General features: G+C 46.1%; 1 protein-coding gene across 1 annotated transcript in view; it reads left to right on the top strand.

Annotated features, from left to right (window-relative positions):
- Positions 1 to 18,386, top strand: part of EMC2 (ER membrane protein complex subunit 2) — a 76,007-nt gene that overhangs the window by 40,745 nt on the left and 16,876 nt on the right. The window contains exons 7-9 of the mRNA XM_069959855.1: positions 9,002 to 9,087; positions 9,254 to 9,313; positions 13,851 to 13,932. Coding sequence (XP_069815956.1) covers positions 9,002 to 9,087; positions 9,254 to 9,313; positions 13,851 to 13,932 — 228 coding nt within the window. The remainder of the gene's footprint in view (positions 1 to 9,001; positions 9,088 to 9,253; positions 9,314 to 13,850; positions 13,933 to 18,386) is intronic.

Raw genomic sequence — 18,386 nt, 5'->3', positions numbered from 1 at the left:
TTCCGCTATTCGCTGAAAGAAGTGACATGTCAGTTCTTTTGGCGGATACCGGAATACACCGGCCAATAGAATGGTGTCCATGGAGCCGGCGGAAAGGCGCACGGACAGACAGCGGAATTCCGCGGATATTATCCGCGAAAATTTTTCAGTATGAACCCGCCCATAGCCAGGAATGGATTTGAAAAGAGGAGAGATCTCAGTTTTTTCTTTATAACCGTTCCCTGTTTATATTATAGCTTCAATGTCGACACTCCGTCACATGGTGCCCATGGATACTATCACAGTATATAAGCAAAAAAGTCCCAGCACTTCACCACAGCTTACTTGCAAATGTGCGTTTATTCACACGACATAGTGCACACATACAACAGCGTTCCCTGTTTACAGTCTGTTCCTGGCTTTGGCTTCAAAAATCTGACAGATAAATCTCTGTGTAAAGGCACCTTAAGTATAACTTTTTTGTTATGTTATCACTGCCTCCTTTGCCAGCCCAAGGGAGTCCTGGAAAACATGGCTGTATCCAATTTCTTCAACCACCGGTAATCAAATACCGCAAGCTCTGGCTTGAAGTTTACTAAACTTTAATACAGAGGGATACTGGCTCCAAGATGCTAGCAGCAGATCCTTTATGTCCTGTAAGTTGAGAGATGCGGCCTCCATGGATGGGACTTGTTCCTCCAGCACATCCCACAAATGCTTAAAGAGGATGTACTATCAGGTACATCCTCTTTATTATGACCCACAGATAGAACAGCGCCGTCACAGGAAGCCGGTGCAGCAGTCCGTTTTTTGAACCGTGGCCCGGTTCCCGTTTACGGCGCCGTACTATCCACGGGTATCGGGCCGGAGCTGAAGCACTGGAGGCGGGCCGGGCAGCCCCCAGTGGGAGGGAACTCCCTCCCCTCTATGACGCCGCTCCTTTAAAATTAATGGAGCCCCGGCCCGGAACCCGTGGATAGAACGGAGCCGTACACTGGGACCGGTTCAAAAACGGACCACGGCACCGGCTTCCCTGTGACGGCGCCGTTCTATCTGTGGGTCATATAAAAGAGGATGTACCTGATGGTACATCCTCTTTAATCACATTTACATTTGGACAATATGAAGGCCAAGTTATCACTCTGAACTCTTTATGTTCCTTATAGCTGAAATTTTCTTTGCAATGAGGCTGTGGCCTTATCACGTTCATGTACGGAAGACCGCTTCCATAAGGGGACTTGGTGTGTACAATGGTTAGGTAGGTAACATCTACGTGACACCAGGACACAAGGTTTCCAGCAAAGCATTGACCATTTCACTGCCCCTCTCTGCATTTCCCAGCCCCATTCCCTTCAGCGCAGCCCTGATGTACAGGTGTGATGCTGTCTCTGAAAGCAAGCGGCCATTTTTCCTGTAGCCATATTGCACTGATAAAATTTCTATGTTTTTTATTTTATACCATAATCTTAGCAACTCCATGTGTCAGCACACACACAAGAAAAAGTGATAGTCTGTTTTGGACGCCAAGATAAACTTAGAGAAAGCTGCGCCTTGAATCCAAAGCCCTCGACCCCCTCCCCCACAGCAGCCGCATATCCACATGGAAGCCATTAGCAGGTAGATGATATATAAACAATTTCAATACCTGACAATCTATCAGAGCGTTTCCATTCAGCATTTACCCCAGCAAAAGCCTCAGCGCAGGCCAAGGATATTTCTGACCATCCTTGGGAGAACCTCGTCCTGTAAACTGATGTGGAGGCGTCTAAAGTGCTGAACCTGGTATTGTCTGCAAAATAATGCGCCCAGTGTGAATAGGAGCTGGTATTTAATTTAAAATGGCAAAATGAGATGAAAAGCTGCCAAAAAAGCCTAATTGCCAACGTTTTACAAGAGCGGTCAGTGCCAGACGTGCCACTGGAAACATTTACTGTGCCCGTACATACCCCGGCCCGAATCGTGCTTAGTAAGGGGATAACATAGTAAAATGTCTATTCCCCGGTGGAATAACAAATAGCTGCAATATTCTGCCTGTCTGCTAAAATGTCGCCCCAAGCTGCAAGATCTGATCCATAAACCTGCAGCCTAGTCCTGTCTCCCCCCCATGGGTGTAATATAGTATCACCCAAGACTCTGACATCCTAGTAGTGGACATCATAGCTGTCCTGGAATTAATAGGGCCCATAGCAAAGGATATGGGCCGCCATTATAAATGTACAGACGTGTATAAATTATTATAGGTCCTTAAATCAAATTGTATTCGAACAGCTGAACAATGCTGGAGACCGAAGACCTCCTTCCCTCGTACAATGCTGGAGACTGCAGACCCCCCCTCCTTCGAGCAATGCTGGAGACCGCAGACCCCCCTCCCTCGAACAATGCTGGAGACCGCAGACCTCCCTCCTCGGAACAATGCTGGAGACCGCAGACCCCCCTCTGCCAAACAATGCTGGAGACTGCAGACCCCCCTCTGCCAAACAATGCTTTAGACCGCAGACCTCCCTCCCCCAAACAATGCTGGAGACCGCAGACCCCCCCTCCCCCGAACAATGCTGGAGACCGCAGATCTCCCCTGAACAATGCTGGAGACCGCAGACCCCCCTCCCTCGAACAATGCTTCTCAATTCCCCCCCTCCACACACACACAAAAAAGTAAAGTTGTTTTTATACAGTGGTCTCTAAATTAAGACCCTCCATCTGTTAAATAGCTACAATTCCCATCATGCCTTGGCAACCTTTAGCTATAGGGATATGGCTGTAACCAGTGTTCCCCTACTTATGACTTTCCTGCTTTGACAAAACTACAATTTTCATCATGCCTTGGCAGCCGAGGCCTTTAGCCATAGGGATATACAGTAGCTGTAAGGCAGTGTTCCCTGATGAGTGTTGCAAAAATACATTTCCCATCATTCACCAAACAGCAAACAGATTGTATGGAGCTGATGATTGAGTTACTGCCCAAGCTCTGCCTGTAGATGTGTCAGTCTGCACTGGGGCCCTAGCATTCTGTTCCCAGCTCCAGGGGGTTCAGGAGAATAGGTTCTGCTCAGAAAGGAGAACATTGACAACGTGGCTGCGGCTTGTGCCTCTATGGTCAGACAGACATGTACATACTCTATCAGCAATGTGTGCTTAATCTCTGCATCTCCAACCTGGGAGTGAGTCAGGGAGGGTATGATGGTGCCTGTGGCCTCATCAGCTGCTAATGCTTTATTAAGCTCACCTAATAGCTGTGTACATAGGCAGCGTTCTCCACTATATCCCCTTTTACTATAATTTAGGATGACAGATTGTTAGTCTTGGAATGCTGGCAAGTGGAATCACAATGCCTTACAGCCAGTAATAGAGCGGTTACGGGAACCTTAAATTGATTCTGACAATGTATCTAGATCCCCGACCGCTTCCAACTATTCGCAAGTCCCACATCTTTATACAGCCGAATACTCCGGAGCAGGTACCAGCAGGCATAGGTATCATTGGGCGATATTGTAGTTTTTACACTGGCTATTGAGCCCCCATGGTGAGCTGACACTTCTTGTACTGTGCACATTGGGAGCAGGGCGAGCAGTCATCTCACTCTCATCAGTGGGCAGGATTTCACACGGATGCTGGGCTCGTAAGGGTATGTTAACACTGGACGGATTTCCCTGTGGAGAAGGGATTCACATCAGAGGCTGGTGCTGGTTTTCTGCCACTGATGTACTGTGAGGTCTTGATACAAAGCCATATTCACGAGTGCTGCATATATGGACCTGGTGAAGAGAACACCAAGATTCTTGAAATGCGTTGTGTTAGTGACCCGATAAAGAAGCCATTGAGATCCTCGAAACATGAATGAGTTGGAATTGCTTTTCATCCACCTTGGCCACATGACTGGTGATTATACCATGTAGGTCTTTGAAGAAACGGTTAAGCTTGTGACTGCTGTCCTGGCCACTAGGTGTCTCCCTTCTCTGCAATCTGCTGTTCACTGACAGCTGCTAGGCAAAATCCGTCTCTAGTAATAGCAAGATGCATCACAGGAAGTTGGGGCAGTGTTTTAGCATGTGCTCTATCCAGGTGGGGGGAGAAAAGGAGAGTGACCCTGGGCTGATGTTACCTTCCATAGGATTTGCACTGTCCTTGAAAGGAAGATCAAGGCTTCTTGCTCTAGGTTAGTGCTTAGTGTAATCTTTCCCTTTCTACTCACATAGCACCTTGCAAAGCCAGTCCATCAATGGCCCACTCTCCCTCCTTATGCTATCTATAGTACTGTACTGTAAGTCCTGCACCAGCACAGCCTGTCCAATCCATGTGCTTTTTCACAAGCACTATGCCACAGCAGGGAAGAGTAAGTGCTGCCCTGTGATTGGCCATAGAAGTGAGAGAAGAAGTAACTGTACGTGTACTACTGGCAAATAACTATCCCAGCTCTTGTCCTGCCCCCTAACATGTAGAGAATGAGAAATAGCTGAGCGCCATGGGGTGGGGGGGAGGGTCAGAGAATCATCACACTGAAGGGTTAATCTAACAAGACCATGCAGGTTTCCTAAAAAAAAAAAAAAAATGTTGAATCTTCATGTCAATCATTACATCACACTGAAGCTCTGTTTTTCTAACATACAAAATATAAAATCCTTATTGCCTACAGTGCCCACTAGAGGGAGCTAACTGTATATAGTTTATTACTGAGTACAAATTAAAGGAGAAGTCCGGTGATCTAAAAAAATGGTGGAACATAATAAACAATGACTACTCACCTCTCCCCTCTCCAGCCCTGGATTGCCGCTGTGGGATCCCCATCGGGCTTTGGGATCTCTTGCTGCTCAAACGTCACAAACAGGCTAATGGACTGACTGCTCAGCCAGTCAAGTGACTAGGGCGGAACACCGCTGAGCGGCAATTCATCACCAGGGTCATGTGTTTTCCTCCCCAAGTCGTGATGACATCAGAACTGGGGGGGGGGGGGAAATACCTTCCTGTGATTCAGCGCTTTGGGGGTACAGGGAGAGGTAAGTAGTGGTTGTTTATTATGTATTATGTATTTATTTCGATTAGCTGTGGTTAATTAAAGTGCCTGTACAATAGTACAATAGTACATGTGATTTTAAGAAACTTTGTAATTGGGTTTATTAGCCGAAAAATGGATTATGTATCATGAAAAAGCAGTTTGAAGCTCTCCCCCCTGTCTTCATGGTTCTCTTATGGAGAGGAGAGGGGAGGAGGCACCAAAACAGGACAACAAAGAGTTAATTTACAGCTACATCATTGGACTATCTCCTCTGAAGTTAGCACTGACCTCTTTGACCCCAGAATACTGGCTTTCACACAGCTCCCACTGTGTAATCCTTTGTTCTCCGCTGGCGACTAATCTCCCTCCTCCATAGGTTAAACAGGGCTCGACTGATGTGAAAGCAGTGAATGAGAGAGAGGAGGAGGGAGGGGGGACCTGGAGAAAGTCTTTTTGAATGCAGATTATGGCATATTTGCCTAATAAATCCAATTACAAAGTTTCCTAAAATTGCCTGGACTATTGATTTGATTTGTGCAAAAAAATGAAACAACAGTGACACTTTAAGTTGATCAGGATAATATCTGTATTGTTAGTAAATTTACTATTATTGCAAACCCAACTCTGCTAGGTGGGAGATGTAGCAGAGCTGTATTTGTTCCCTATGGCTGTGTTATAGCTCTTAGATTGCTTGTTGGCCTGCCGTCCTATGTAAAACCACAAACAGATTGTGATATCACAATGACAGACTCGGGCCCCCTGCATCTGACAGCCCCAGCTCTGCTACTTGTAGAACCCACATGATCTCCAAATAAAGATTTATTTATACCAATTTTTTTTTGTTTTCTTTGTTAGGCGTCAAATTAGGATAAACGATGTTCTCAGCGTTTCCTTTACCATTGAGCTGCAGGCGTTTGGGCAGACTGCACGGGTAACACTGATTCTGGCAGGAGAGCCGGAGAGCAATCCTACATTATGTGTTACTGGACCGGCCTCAAAACCTTCCCGTCCAGTCTCCCCGACAAGCCCTGTAAATCAGCCGAGATCCTGATACATTACTGGAAATATCACTTAACCGCACCACCAGTGAAATCCTCGGCACAGCCAGTCTGAGGGATGGGGCTCTGTGATAAATCCACATGGCCAAGATGTCTGCAGCCTTGCAGAAAGGAAAACCTGATCCCATCCAATTTGTTTAGCCTGATGACATTCCCGGCTATTCTTACATCTCTGTAGTTACATCCAGGCTTGTATTCTCGAGGCGGTTTACAGCAGTTTTCTCTGGAAAAATGTGTCTTCTTCACAGCATTGGCATGTGGCATCTGTGACACCAAGTATACTAAGCTACATTATAGGAAGAGCTTTTTTGTCTGCATTATTGATGATATTGAGCAGCAATACCAGACCTAGCCCAAGGACAAGAGTGGCGCTGTTTCTACACTGTCATACTGCTAGACATGGTTGATCAGTTCTCTCCCCAGCTCGCTGCAGAAGGTGGTCTCCATAGACTTACTATAGAGTTCCGCTTCTAATGTGGGAGAGAAGCGCTCAGCAGAATACTCCTCCTGCCTCGTTCTAACCAGTAATGGGGTCTGAACACCCAAACCTTAAGGCCCGATTACACGGGGAGATTATCGTGCGAACAATCGTTACATTGTTCGAATTTAAACAATAATTGTTCTGTGTAATTGCAGGCAATAATCGAAAAATCGTTCGAATGTCGTTGATCGTTGATTTAGATCTGAACCTAAAATTATTGTTAAAGGAGACCTGTCACCCCCCGTGCCGGGGTGACAGGCTCCCGACCCCCAGCTAGATCCCCTTATACCTACCTGATCCCGCCAAGTCCCGCTGCCGGAGCTGATCCCGGTCAGAAGCTGGCCATCAGAGATGAGTCCGGCTCCATTCATTCTCTATGGACGCCTGGACCTATCTCCAGAGCGCGAGCGCCGGTTTCTGACCGAGATATCTCCGTCCCGGGACCGGCTCCGGGAGCGGGACTCAGCGGGATCAGGTAAGTATAAGGGGAGGTGACAGGGGTGACAGGTCCTCTTTAATCATTCGCTGTAATTCCACATTCGTTCGCAAAAGTTCCACATTTTTTCACTGATCGTTCAGTGTAATTGCACATTGTCCATTGTTTTGCTGGGATCAGAAGGAGTAAATGATCGTAGTAACAATCACATTGTTCTGTGTAATATGTTGATCGATTTCAGCTTACCGATAAACAATCTCACTTGCGATCATTTATAGTTAGTCATTAATCGTTAAAAATCGGACCCTTGGGGGTACTTGTACACAAAGCGATTTTTCAAAGATCAACCATTAACGATAAACGATCTCAAACGACCACTATGGCAAACGACCTGAAATCGTTCACCCTATTACACGGAATGATGATCGTTACTTATGATCGTTCTTGCGGCCATCTTGTTGTCGATATTGCGTTCATGGCTACTGCGAACGACGTCTTATTCCATGCGAACGATTTGTGAATGATCAACTATAAAAATAGGTCCAAATTCTATAAAACTACCAACGATTCCTCGTTGTCTGCTATTACACTAAACGATTTGAACGATAACCATCCCGTGTAATAGGGCCCTTAGCCAATCAAAACTGTTGACATGTCAAAAGTTTTGTTAAATGAAAGGCAATGGATAGGCAGCCTAACCTTGTCTTCCCCCACAACCCATATACCCGTCGGCCGTGTGCCCTGCCGCTCACAGATGGGATTGCAGAAACCCTTCAAGCTGCAGTTACTCTGATCCTGGATATTTAGAGAGCTGGAAGTGGTAGAACAAGGTTGGTGATTGGCGGCAGCATTACAGACCATTGTAGGCCAGGTGGGTGGTGGGGATTCATGAATGTGTAAAGTGTCCCCATATTTTATTATGTTTCCAGCTGTTAGACAGCGTTTCAGAAATCCCGGGTAAACCAACACACTGAAAAAATTTTTTTTTTTATCTTTCAAATTAACAGGGGTAGGTAAGTTATGTAGAATAGCCATTTACTTCTACTTAAAAATCTCCAGTCTTCCAGTACTTATCAGCTGCTGTATGCCCTGCAGGAAGTGGTGTATTCTTTCCAGTCTTACACAGTGCTCTCTGCTGCCACCTCTGTCCATGTCAGGAACTGTCCAGAGCAGGAAAGGTTTTCTCTGGGGATTTGCTGCTGCTCTGGACAGTTCCTGGTGACAGCAGAGAGCACTATACCAGACTGGAGAGAATACACCACTTCCTGCAGGACATACAGCAGCTGATAAGTATGGGGAAATTTGAGATTTTTGAATAGAAGTAAATTACAAATCTTTAGAACTTTCTGACACAAGTTAATGCCCTAAAATCATTTGCAGAAAGTTTGCAGTGTGTGAATGTACCCTTCTGATTCTGTCAGTGTTGGCTGTGTCTGGTACCGCATCTAACAATGCCCTGGTACCAGCAGCTAGTGTGGTGATACTTCTGAAGGTGCCAGCTCTTCTATCAGTGAGTCCATGTATACTAGACATTATAGCAGAGCTGAAGAAACCCCACACAGCTAACACTTCTGGACATGTTTTCTATTGGCATCAAACTTTTTGGTTTGTTCTCCATTGATATCTCATGGCTGATCCAGTGAGGGGGTCAGCCGGCTCTTAGTCTACGGTATTATGTCCATCGCTGGCTTAGCGCTATTACAAGCCCCTTAAATTTCCTTTGGGGCCAGTCAAACCTTTATCCCCCCTCCAGAGATTATCGCAGTGACAGGAAGGAGAGATACAACCCTGAATGGGATCCCGGGATTAGCCTTCCCCGCTGCTTTGTAATTACTACATTCTGACGGGACACTTCTTTGGATGAAGCCATGCATAGTGCTGCTATCAATAGGCGGGCATACGTAATGTGAGCGCTGGATAAGTTTAGCATTGTGTCGCTGGAACAGCATAGCGTGTGTTTATATACTCCAGCCAAACACTGGAATTCCTGGCATTGAGATAATAATTTGCACAGTTAAATTGCCTTCTTCTAATCCGTTCTTAATGTCAACCTATAGGCGACAAGAAAGAGGAAGATTGCCATTCGCAAAGCCCAGGGGAGAAACACGGAGGCAATCCGGGAGCTGAATGAGTATCTGGAACAGTGAGTGTTTTACAAGGGGATTTTGTTTTGCTCTTCTGCTGTATATATATATTTTTTAATTAAAATGGAATTTGCATTTGATTTAGCCCCTTTTTTTTTTTTTTTCTCCCAATCTTTCTTTCCCACCCTTCCCATATTCCTCAAGCATCTGGTTTTCTCGTTACAGATTTGTAGGTGACCAAGAAGCTTGGCACGAACTGGCGGAACTTTATATCAGTGAACTCGAGTAAGTCACCGGGCAGGTTTCTGATCTGCAGAGGAACGTAACAGCGTCCCTGTCGTTTAGAAAAAAAACTTCTGACTTGTCAAAACTTTTAATCTCTTGGGGTCTGAAGGTATTACACGGCCTGATATTAAAGGAGCAAGCGAGCGCTGACTTGTCAGGTCAGCGCTCGCTTGCTTCTCGGTCCCCGCTCTCTGTGCTATTACACACACAGACATTGAGCAGACCACCGCTATGGTCAACATGCTGAAATCATGCATGTTGGCTGATCGTTGCCTTTTAACACTACCTATTACACCAAACCAGATACGGCTGACAATCACTTGGTTTAATAGAGCCTTAAAGGGAATCTGTCAGCTCCTATGGAGGGGGAGTGGTGATGGCTTCGTGCCGCACTTTGGCCCGCCTCACCACTCCCCCTCCCAGCTTGTATTAAATATTCATTGCGCTCACCCGGTCAGTGTAGTGCGTGCACGCTCCCGCGGCAAATGCGCATGCGCCGTAGTGCGTCAGAGCGGCGCAGGTGCACTGAGGACCGAAGCCTATGCCCTCAATGGCTTCGCTCAGTGCCGTTCCGACGCACTATGGCGCATGCGTGAATCGCCACGGGAGCGTGCGCGCACTACACAGACCGGATGAGCACAATAAATATTCAATACGAGCTGGGAGGGGGAGTGGTGAGGCGGGCCAAAGTGTGGCACAAAGCCATCACCACACCCCCTCCATAGGAGCTGACAGATTCCCTGTAAGTTTTCAGATCCTGTCTGATCTCTAGGTATTCTGTCCAGTGCAGCCATGTGTCATCTAGATATCGCTGGGGTAGGGAACCTTGGCTCTCCAGCTGTGGCAAAACTACTACTCCCATCATGCCTGGACAGCCAAGCTTTAGCTTTGGCTGTCCTGGCATGGTGGGAATTGTAGTTTTGCCACAGCTGGAGAGCCAAGGTTCCCTACCCCTGCGCTGAGGGAAGTATAGAGTAGCGCAGTAGACAGGATACCTCGAGACCAGTCATAGTCTGCAGACTCCAAGACCCAAAGCCATCAAAACTTTTAACACGTCATTCAGGCGCATCAAAGGCTTTGATTTCTCCTGTTCGTGTCTTTTAGAAAGACTTTAGATTTTTTTTTCTTCTAGACAACAGGGGCACCTTTAACATGAGGGATATGTATAGAATCTATATATAGCTTTGTCTTTTCTCCCATGTGCAGCACATTAGTTATTGAAATTCATTCATGTTATTAAACGGAATACATTTCCTTCTTCAGACAAAAGTCTTTATATATAAAACAAGGTCAAGGTGCTGAGGTCAGAAGCCGGGGACAATAGGGTATTGTCTCTGTTATGTGAACCTACTTATTGGCTGTGTAATGTTTGGCTTTTATAGCCGTATTGACAGGAGGATATAGTGACATGAAGGATTAGCCAGTAGCTTTGCGCACCCCTTCCAGCATGGCCGCCGCATGTATTCTGTCCACTCTTTGGAGACTAGCACATGTCTTGAGTCTGTCCTGCATAATCCTTTTGTCATATTGTTTTCTTCCCTAGTAAGCAGTGGAGGGGTCAGCGTCTGCGGAAAGTTTTTTTTTTTTTTAATACTTTTTTTTTTCTCTTCTGAAATTGTATAAATCACTAAATGTAAATGTTGCCTGAACAAGCTTTACAATCCTGAAACGACAGCGTATTTAAGACGATATTACAGACTGTTCTTTTTTATCAGTGGTCTGTTTGTAATATAGTGACTGCCAGCACATGGGAAGAAAGTCCTCGAATAGGTGGCACTGAGTCCAGGGAAGCTTGTGACATGATAGTTTGGCTCATAAAATTGCCGCCCCTCACTTTTGAAATTTTTTTTTTTTTTTAACGTACATTGCACAAGGGTTTGGATGCATTATTATCCAGCGTTAGGAAAACATTGCCACTTTCTTCCACAGACAGCACCACTCTTGTCTCCAGTTTGGGTGGAGTTTTGCTACCCTCTTCCATTGTAGTGAATAGAGCTTAAAGGGGTACTCCAGGCTATGTGTATTTTCTGTGTATGGCCGGGGAGAGGGTGGATATAGAGGCCGCCGGTCACTAACCTCCCCGGGCTCCAGCGCCAGGTCCCGGATCGCACCTCCCCGTTCTCCCGTCCGGCCGCCGCTTCCTGGTCTGAGCTGCGGCTTGAGACGTGACGTCTCAAGGCAGCTCAGCCACTTAGCGGTCATAGCGGAGTCCCGTCTTGGCCTCTTAATCACTGAGCTGCCTTGAGATGTGACGTCTCAAGCTGCAGCTCAGACCAGGAAGCGGCGGCCGGACGGGAGAACGGAGCTGCACAATCCGGGACCCGGCGCTAGAACCGGGGAGGTAAGTGACCTCTATATCCACCCCCTCCCCGGCCATACACTGAAAATACACCTAGTCCGGAGTACCTCTTTAATAACAAACCACTCCTGAACTGGAGATAAGAGTTGTGCTGTCTCTGGAAGAAAGTGGCCTTTACTTTCTAACGCTGGATAAACCCTTTAAAGAAAAATCACCATTTCAGGTTTTGGTGCAGTCTTTTTAAAGGGATTCTGTCAGCACTCGGACCAGTGTTATATAGATGACAGCACCCTAGTGGACGTGGTACCTCTGGGTTATCTGTCCATGAAGCAAAAACCTTGGAATCCATGTTTTCTTGCTGTAATCAAGTGTCAAGGAGTAGTAGTGCAAAAGAGGAGCCCGTGGAGCCTCATTGAAGAGTCTCAAAACACAGGACTAGCCAGATATCCCTCCGGGAAGGACCCAGCCAAGGGGCAGCTCCTGTTAGGAAACCACCAAAACCACCATATTAAGTGGCCCTATAAGTCAATGTAATGACAAGGGATAAACCAAGGCCAGGTAACCATCCACAGACAGCTGTTTCGGGGTGTTGCCCCTCATCAGTGTGAAGCAGGACTCTTCAATGAGGCTCCACGGGCTCCTCTTTTGCATATTCATGTTTCCCTGGGGGCAATGCACCTAGGACTTCACTGCATTGAGGGCTTTCACTAGCAGCCGGCAGTGTTGTCATTTGGCTGGTCTCCCTGAGTTTAGCAATCTGTTTCTCTTAAGGAGTAGTAGTGGCTCTGCGGCCGTTCTGCGCTGTTACTCTTGGTTCCTCCTGTCCCTTATGTTTAAATAATTTCTGTCGGCCTCCTGCTCGCACTGTTTAAATTTGCGTACCTGTCAATGGTGTAAAGGGTCGTGCACATCCCAAATCCTAAACTCATGCACGCCCCATAGCCATCATTTCTACCAGTGCATGTGCGCCCCGCTCTTTTTGGCTACAGCGCCTGCACGAGTTTAGGATGCAGGAAGCGCACAACCCTTAACATCCGTAGTACGCGTACTGGAGGCTTAAAATAAAATATTATTCTAATGGCAGACGGAGGGTGAACCAGGAATAGGTGTCCCAGACTGCGGCATGGTACAGTAAGAACAACTGGGTCGCACTGTTTCTGTTACATGGACAGATAAACCAGGGTGCTGTCACCTAAAGTGTGTACAGTTCATGATCCGGCCCAGCCAGTAACGGAGAAACGAAATCAATGACATAAACATATAGGCTACCAGTGGCCACGTTTCGGTCGGCATCCAACCGTTTTGAAGCCTTTGTAGCTTTAGAGCAAGGATGGGGAGCCTTCGGCCCTCCAGCTGTTGCAAAGCTACAATTCCCATCATGCCTGGACAGCCAAAGCTTTGGGGATTGTAGTTTTGCAACAGCTGGAGGGCTGAAGGTTCCCCAGCCTTGCTCTTGAGAATACGGATGGCGGACGGCACACCATATGCATTCTCTAGAGCAGGGGTAGGGAACTTTGGCTTTTCAGCCGTTGCAAAACTACAACTCCCATCATGCCTGGACAGCAAGAGCTTCAACTTTGGCTGTCCAGGCATGATGGGAGTTGTAGTTTTGCAACAGCTGGAGAGCCAAGGTTCCCAAGGAGCTGAATGCCGACTGAATTGTGGCCACTGGTAGCCTATATGTTTATGTCATTGATTTCATTTGTCCATTACTTACTGGGCTGGATCATGAACTTCACAGACTTCGAATAAACTTTTCCTAATTGACTTTAAACTTGAGTGCCATGTTCCTTGGATATTGTGGAATCCCTAACTACTGGCACCGGCATCCTTACGAGAGGTTTTGTAAATACCTATATAACACTGTCCGCAGTGCTGACAGATTATCTTGAAGCCAAAGCCAGGAGTAGATGTCGCATCCACTTCTAACTTGGGTTAAAAAACTGTCAGTGTGTGACGCCTGCCTTAGGGTCCATTTACACAGAAAGATTATCTGACAGATTATCTGGCAAAAATTTGAAGCCAAAGCAGGAATGGATTTGAAAAGGGGAAAAATCTCAGGCTTTCCTTTATGACCTGATCTCTGTTTATAGTCTTTCTGGCTTTGGCTTCAAATCTTTGCCAGATAATCTGTCAGATAATCTTTCTGTGTAAATAGACCCTAAGTGATAGGTCACCCCTCATGTATAAAGCAGCTTGTAATGTGCATTTTTTTTGTTTTCTTTCTAAACTCTACAGCTATGCCAAAGCCGCCTTTTGCCTGGAGGAACTCATATTGACAAATCCGCACAATCACTTTTACTACCAGCAGTTTGCTGAGGTCAGTATATACAGCGGAGCATCTGTAAACTCCAGTGAAGGTTATGTACCTTATAAGATTGGCAGCATTAGTCTCACTGGCCCATGAATGGATAGTATAGCACACAGGGCGCTGAGGATGAAGGTAAGTGTCTTAGTATCTTCATCCTCGGTGCTGTTTCTCTGATATTAGGACAGTGTTTCTCAACTCCAGTCTTCAGGACCCACCAACAGGTCATGATTTCACAGGTGATATAATTATAGTCAGTGCACCAGTAACTGCCACAGCTGTTTGTTATATGGGATATCCGCAACACATGACCTGTTGGTGGTCTTGATACACTTGATACCCTTTTACACAGAAAGATTATCTGACAGATTATCTGCCAAAGATTTGAAGCCAAAGCCAGGACTGGATTTGAAAAGAGGAGAAATCTCAGGCTTTCATGTATGACCTGTTCTCTGTTTATAGTCTGTTCCTGGTTTTGGCTTCAAATCTTTGGCAGATAATCTGTCAGATAATCTTTCTGTGTAAAAGGGACCTTATGGTGTGTTCACACAGACAGATTTATCTGACAGATTTTGGAAGCCAAAGCCAGGAATGGATTTGAAAAGAGGAGAAATCTCAGTCTTTCCTTTATGATCTTTACCCTGTTTGTAGTCTGTTCCTGGCTTTGGCTTCAAAAATCTGTCAAATAAATCTATCTGTGTAAACTCAGCATGAGGAGTGTAATCCTTATGCTAATTAGGTATTTTGGTGCACCTGGGTGGGACTACGAGCCCCCACCCCCATTCCATCGCTCTGCTGGTGGTATTCATTAGAAGGGGCAAGCCAGACGGATGTCACATCCATAGACCTCATGAATGCAGACCATAGTGTATGAGTAAAGGGAATTTTGTGACATGAGAAATAGTACAGAGGAATATTAGACATATTAGTAGTGGGTAAAAAAAAAACACATCAAATATGGTAAAATATATATTTATTATAAAATAAGTCAATATTTAGTTTAAAAAATTAGATTTTTGTGAAGGGATCAGAATACGGTTGATGGTGTCTCTATGAAGAGGTAGGTGATTGTCTCCTAACCCAGGGTCTTCTCTCTGGATGAGGGCTCATTCACACTACGGAATCGGCACCGAATCCTGCCTTCTATCTCTTTGACCGGGAGGGCTTGCGGGCCTTCGGCTTTGGCTGTCCAGGCATGATGGGAGTTGTAGTTTTGCAACAGCTGGAGGGCCTGAGTTTAACACCTGTGTTATAGATGGTGTCCTCTCTGTTGGAGTCTTCAGGAGCCTCAGATGTTGTAGATGGTCTCCTCTCTGTTGGAGTCTTCAGGAGCCTCAGATGTTATAGATGGTCTCCTCTCTGTTGGAGTCTTCAGGAGCCTCAGATGTTATAGAGGATATTGGGAAACTGCAAAGAAATCAGAGAAATAAATAAATGACTGAGGAAACTTTTTGTCTTTGCACAATTGTAGAACAGTCAGAGATGAAAGGGTTGTCACTGTCAGGCTCTTACCTCTAGATGAGTCCCAATAGATGTTATTAGATGTTCCATCTTCCGCGCCTTGCCATCAGTCAACCTCCATGTCCTCCACTGGCGGCAGGTGCTTTTTGGAAATCTTCCTCCTCTTCTTCTTCCTCTCCACATCCACCATCTCCACATCATCTGGAAATTGACGTCCGCCAACCTCCATGGGCTCACAGATTCTCCTGTAAGCCCTCTTCAGTAGACGAGATGGTCTCGCAACTGGAGCACGATGTGGTGGGGCAGGGTTGGATGGGGCAGGGTTTGGTGGTGGGGCAGGGTTGGATGGGGCAGGGTTTGTTGGTGGGGCAGGGTTGGATGGGGCAGGGTTTGGTGGTGGGGCAGGGTGTGGTGGTGGGGCAGGGTAGGATGGGGCAGGGCGTGGTGGTGGGGCGGGGATGGACGGGGCAGGGTTTTGTGGCTGGGCCACATTAGCCTGCCAAAATTGCTTGAAATAGTTTCTCTTCATCCTGAGACAGTCAGAAGAAAGCTCCTACTCCAAGGGAAGCTAGCCGAGACTAACTGTGTTGTCAGGGTGCAGCTTGGTTTTATTGTCACAGCCAGGTTCTATTGTGACATCATTCTCATACGTGACATGATGACATCACAAGCAGTGGGTGTGGCCAGAGCACACAGAGATAAATACTAATACTAAAGTGTAACTGGCCCAGTTGCCCCTAGCAACCAATCAGATTCCACCTTTCATTCCTCACAGACTCTTTGGAAAATGAAAGGTGGAATCTGATTGGTTGCTAGGGGCAACTGAGCCAGTTACACTTTACACCATGTGTGATAAATCTCCCCCTATATGTACCTGCACTGGTCTCCTACATTATAACATTACAGGATTTGTTCTCCACTTTTAGTCCCAATAGTAAATAATAGTAATAACCAGTGTTCTCTCTGCCTGGTGGTGCAGGACGGGGTCTATAGAGGGGCTTTATTACGGGTGATAATTTATCAGGAATACACCCCCTCCCCAGGTTGGATACAAGTTCCTCTTGCAATTGACATAGGGGGAGATTTATCAATCATGGTGTAAAGTGAAACTGGCTCAGTTGCCCCTAGCAACCAATCACATTCCACCTTTCATTCCTTACAGACTCACTTTACACCATGTTTGATAAATCTCCCCATAATGCTTTATGGGATATGCTGAGTGTTGTCCTACCCTGACGGCTCCATCATGAATGAGCTCCAATATATCTGTTAGATGGCTCCTATGTTATGGATGGTAGATGCCGCTGTTAGGCGTCTCACAACCTCCCCAGCGTATATTTACATGGAAGCTACCATCATTACCCTGCTTTCTAATTCTCTGCACCTCTATATGATGGGGCTCTGCTGCCTTTAGGTAGGGCAGAATAAATCACATGGCAGATTCACTTTTAGGGTATAAACACACACACACCGTATACGCAGCGTATTTACTGCTGCGATACGCAGCAAATACGCAACAAATACGCAGCAGGTTAGATCTAAATAACTCAACACAGCATCAAATCTGCTGCGTATCTGCTGAGTATACGGTGTGTGTGTGTTTGTACCCTTAGGGTAGGTTCACACACAACGGAATCGCAGCGGATCTCACACTGTAAGTTCGCAACAAAATCCGCTGCAATCCCCCTCCTGTCAGTTACAGTAGTATTACATATTACATACTGAGCAATTGTCATCTTGCTGTGAATATGTAAGCGGCAGCCCCCTTAACCCCCCGCGGCCCGGTGCATACATTACTGAGTCTGCGCTCCGGCTTGTTCTGTGGCTCCCGGTATCTGGACGTCCTGTTAGCCAATTGGTAGCTGCGGTGGGGCAGCGCACTGATGGCTGAGCGGGACGTCCAGACGCCAGGAGCCACAGAACAAGCTGGAGTGCAGACCAGGTAATGTATGCACCGGGCCATGGGAGGTTAAGGGGGCTGCCGCTTACATACTTGCAGCAGGATGATCCTATTGAAACTGACTGGAGGGGAATCGCAGCGGATTTCACTGCAAACTCGCAGCGTGAAATCCGCTGCAATTCTGTTACCTTTGAAGCTACCCTTAGACTATGTACACACAGTAATTTTGTTTAGTTTTTTATTTTAAGACTTAAAGGGGTACCTAAGTGAGAAAAAAATGTTTTTATGTTAGCTGGTGTCAGAAAGTTATATAGATTTGTAATTTACTTCTATTTAAAAATGTCAAGTCTTCCAGTACTTATCAGCTGCTGTATGTCCTGCAGTGGTGTATTCTTTCTAGTCTGACACAGTGCTCTCTGCTGCCATCTTTGTCCATGTCAGGAATTGTCCAGAGCAGTAACAAATCGCCATAGAAAACCTCTCCTGCTCTGGACAGTTCCTTAGTTTCATAGTTAGTTCGATTGAAAAAAGGCACGTCCATCAAGTTCAACCAAGGAGGGAATGGGGAGGGATGATGGGTAGGTTCTATACATATGCATTAATATTATGTTTGTCCTGACATGGACAGAGGTGGCAGCAGAGAGCACTGTGTCAGACTGGAAAGAATACACCACTTCATGCAGGACATACAGCAGCTGATAAGTACTGAAAGACTTAAGATTTTTAAACAGAAGTAATTTACACATCGGTGTAACTTTCTTACAGTTAATTGGAATTTCTTTCCCCACTGGAGTACCCCTTTTAAAGGGGGCCAATGTTATCCCCATCCACAAGAAAGGGAGTAGAGAGGAGCCCAGTAACTACAGGCCGGTTAGTAGTAAAAATAATGGAGACACTTAATAGTGGATCACCTAAGAATCAGTAATTTGATGCATCCAGACCAGCCTGGCTTTACTGCTGGCCGATCATGTCAGACTAATCTCATTGATATATATGTGACTGTGATAAATGTGGTGGATGGAGGCGGTGCAGTAGATATCCCCTATCTGGACTTCAGAAAAGTCTATGATACAGTTCCCCATAAAGTTAGAGAAGTTAGTGACAA

Source organism: Dendropsophus ebraccatus, chromosome 2 (assembly GCF_027789765.1).
Source record: "Dendropsophus ebraccatus isolate aDenEbr1 chromosome 2, aDenEbr1.pat, whole genome shotgun sequence".
In the NCBI taxonomy this organism is placed as follows: Eukaryota; Metazoa; Chordata; class Amphibia; order Anura; family Hylidae; genus Dendropsophus; species Dendropsophus ebraccatus.
This window is presented reverse-complemented; position numbering and strand designations above follow the sequence as displayed.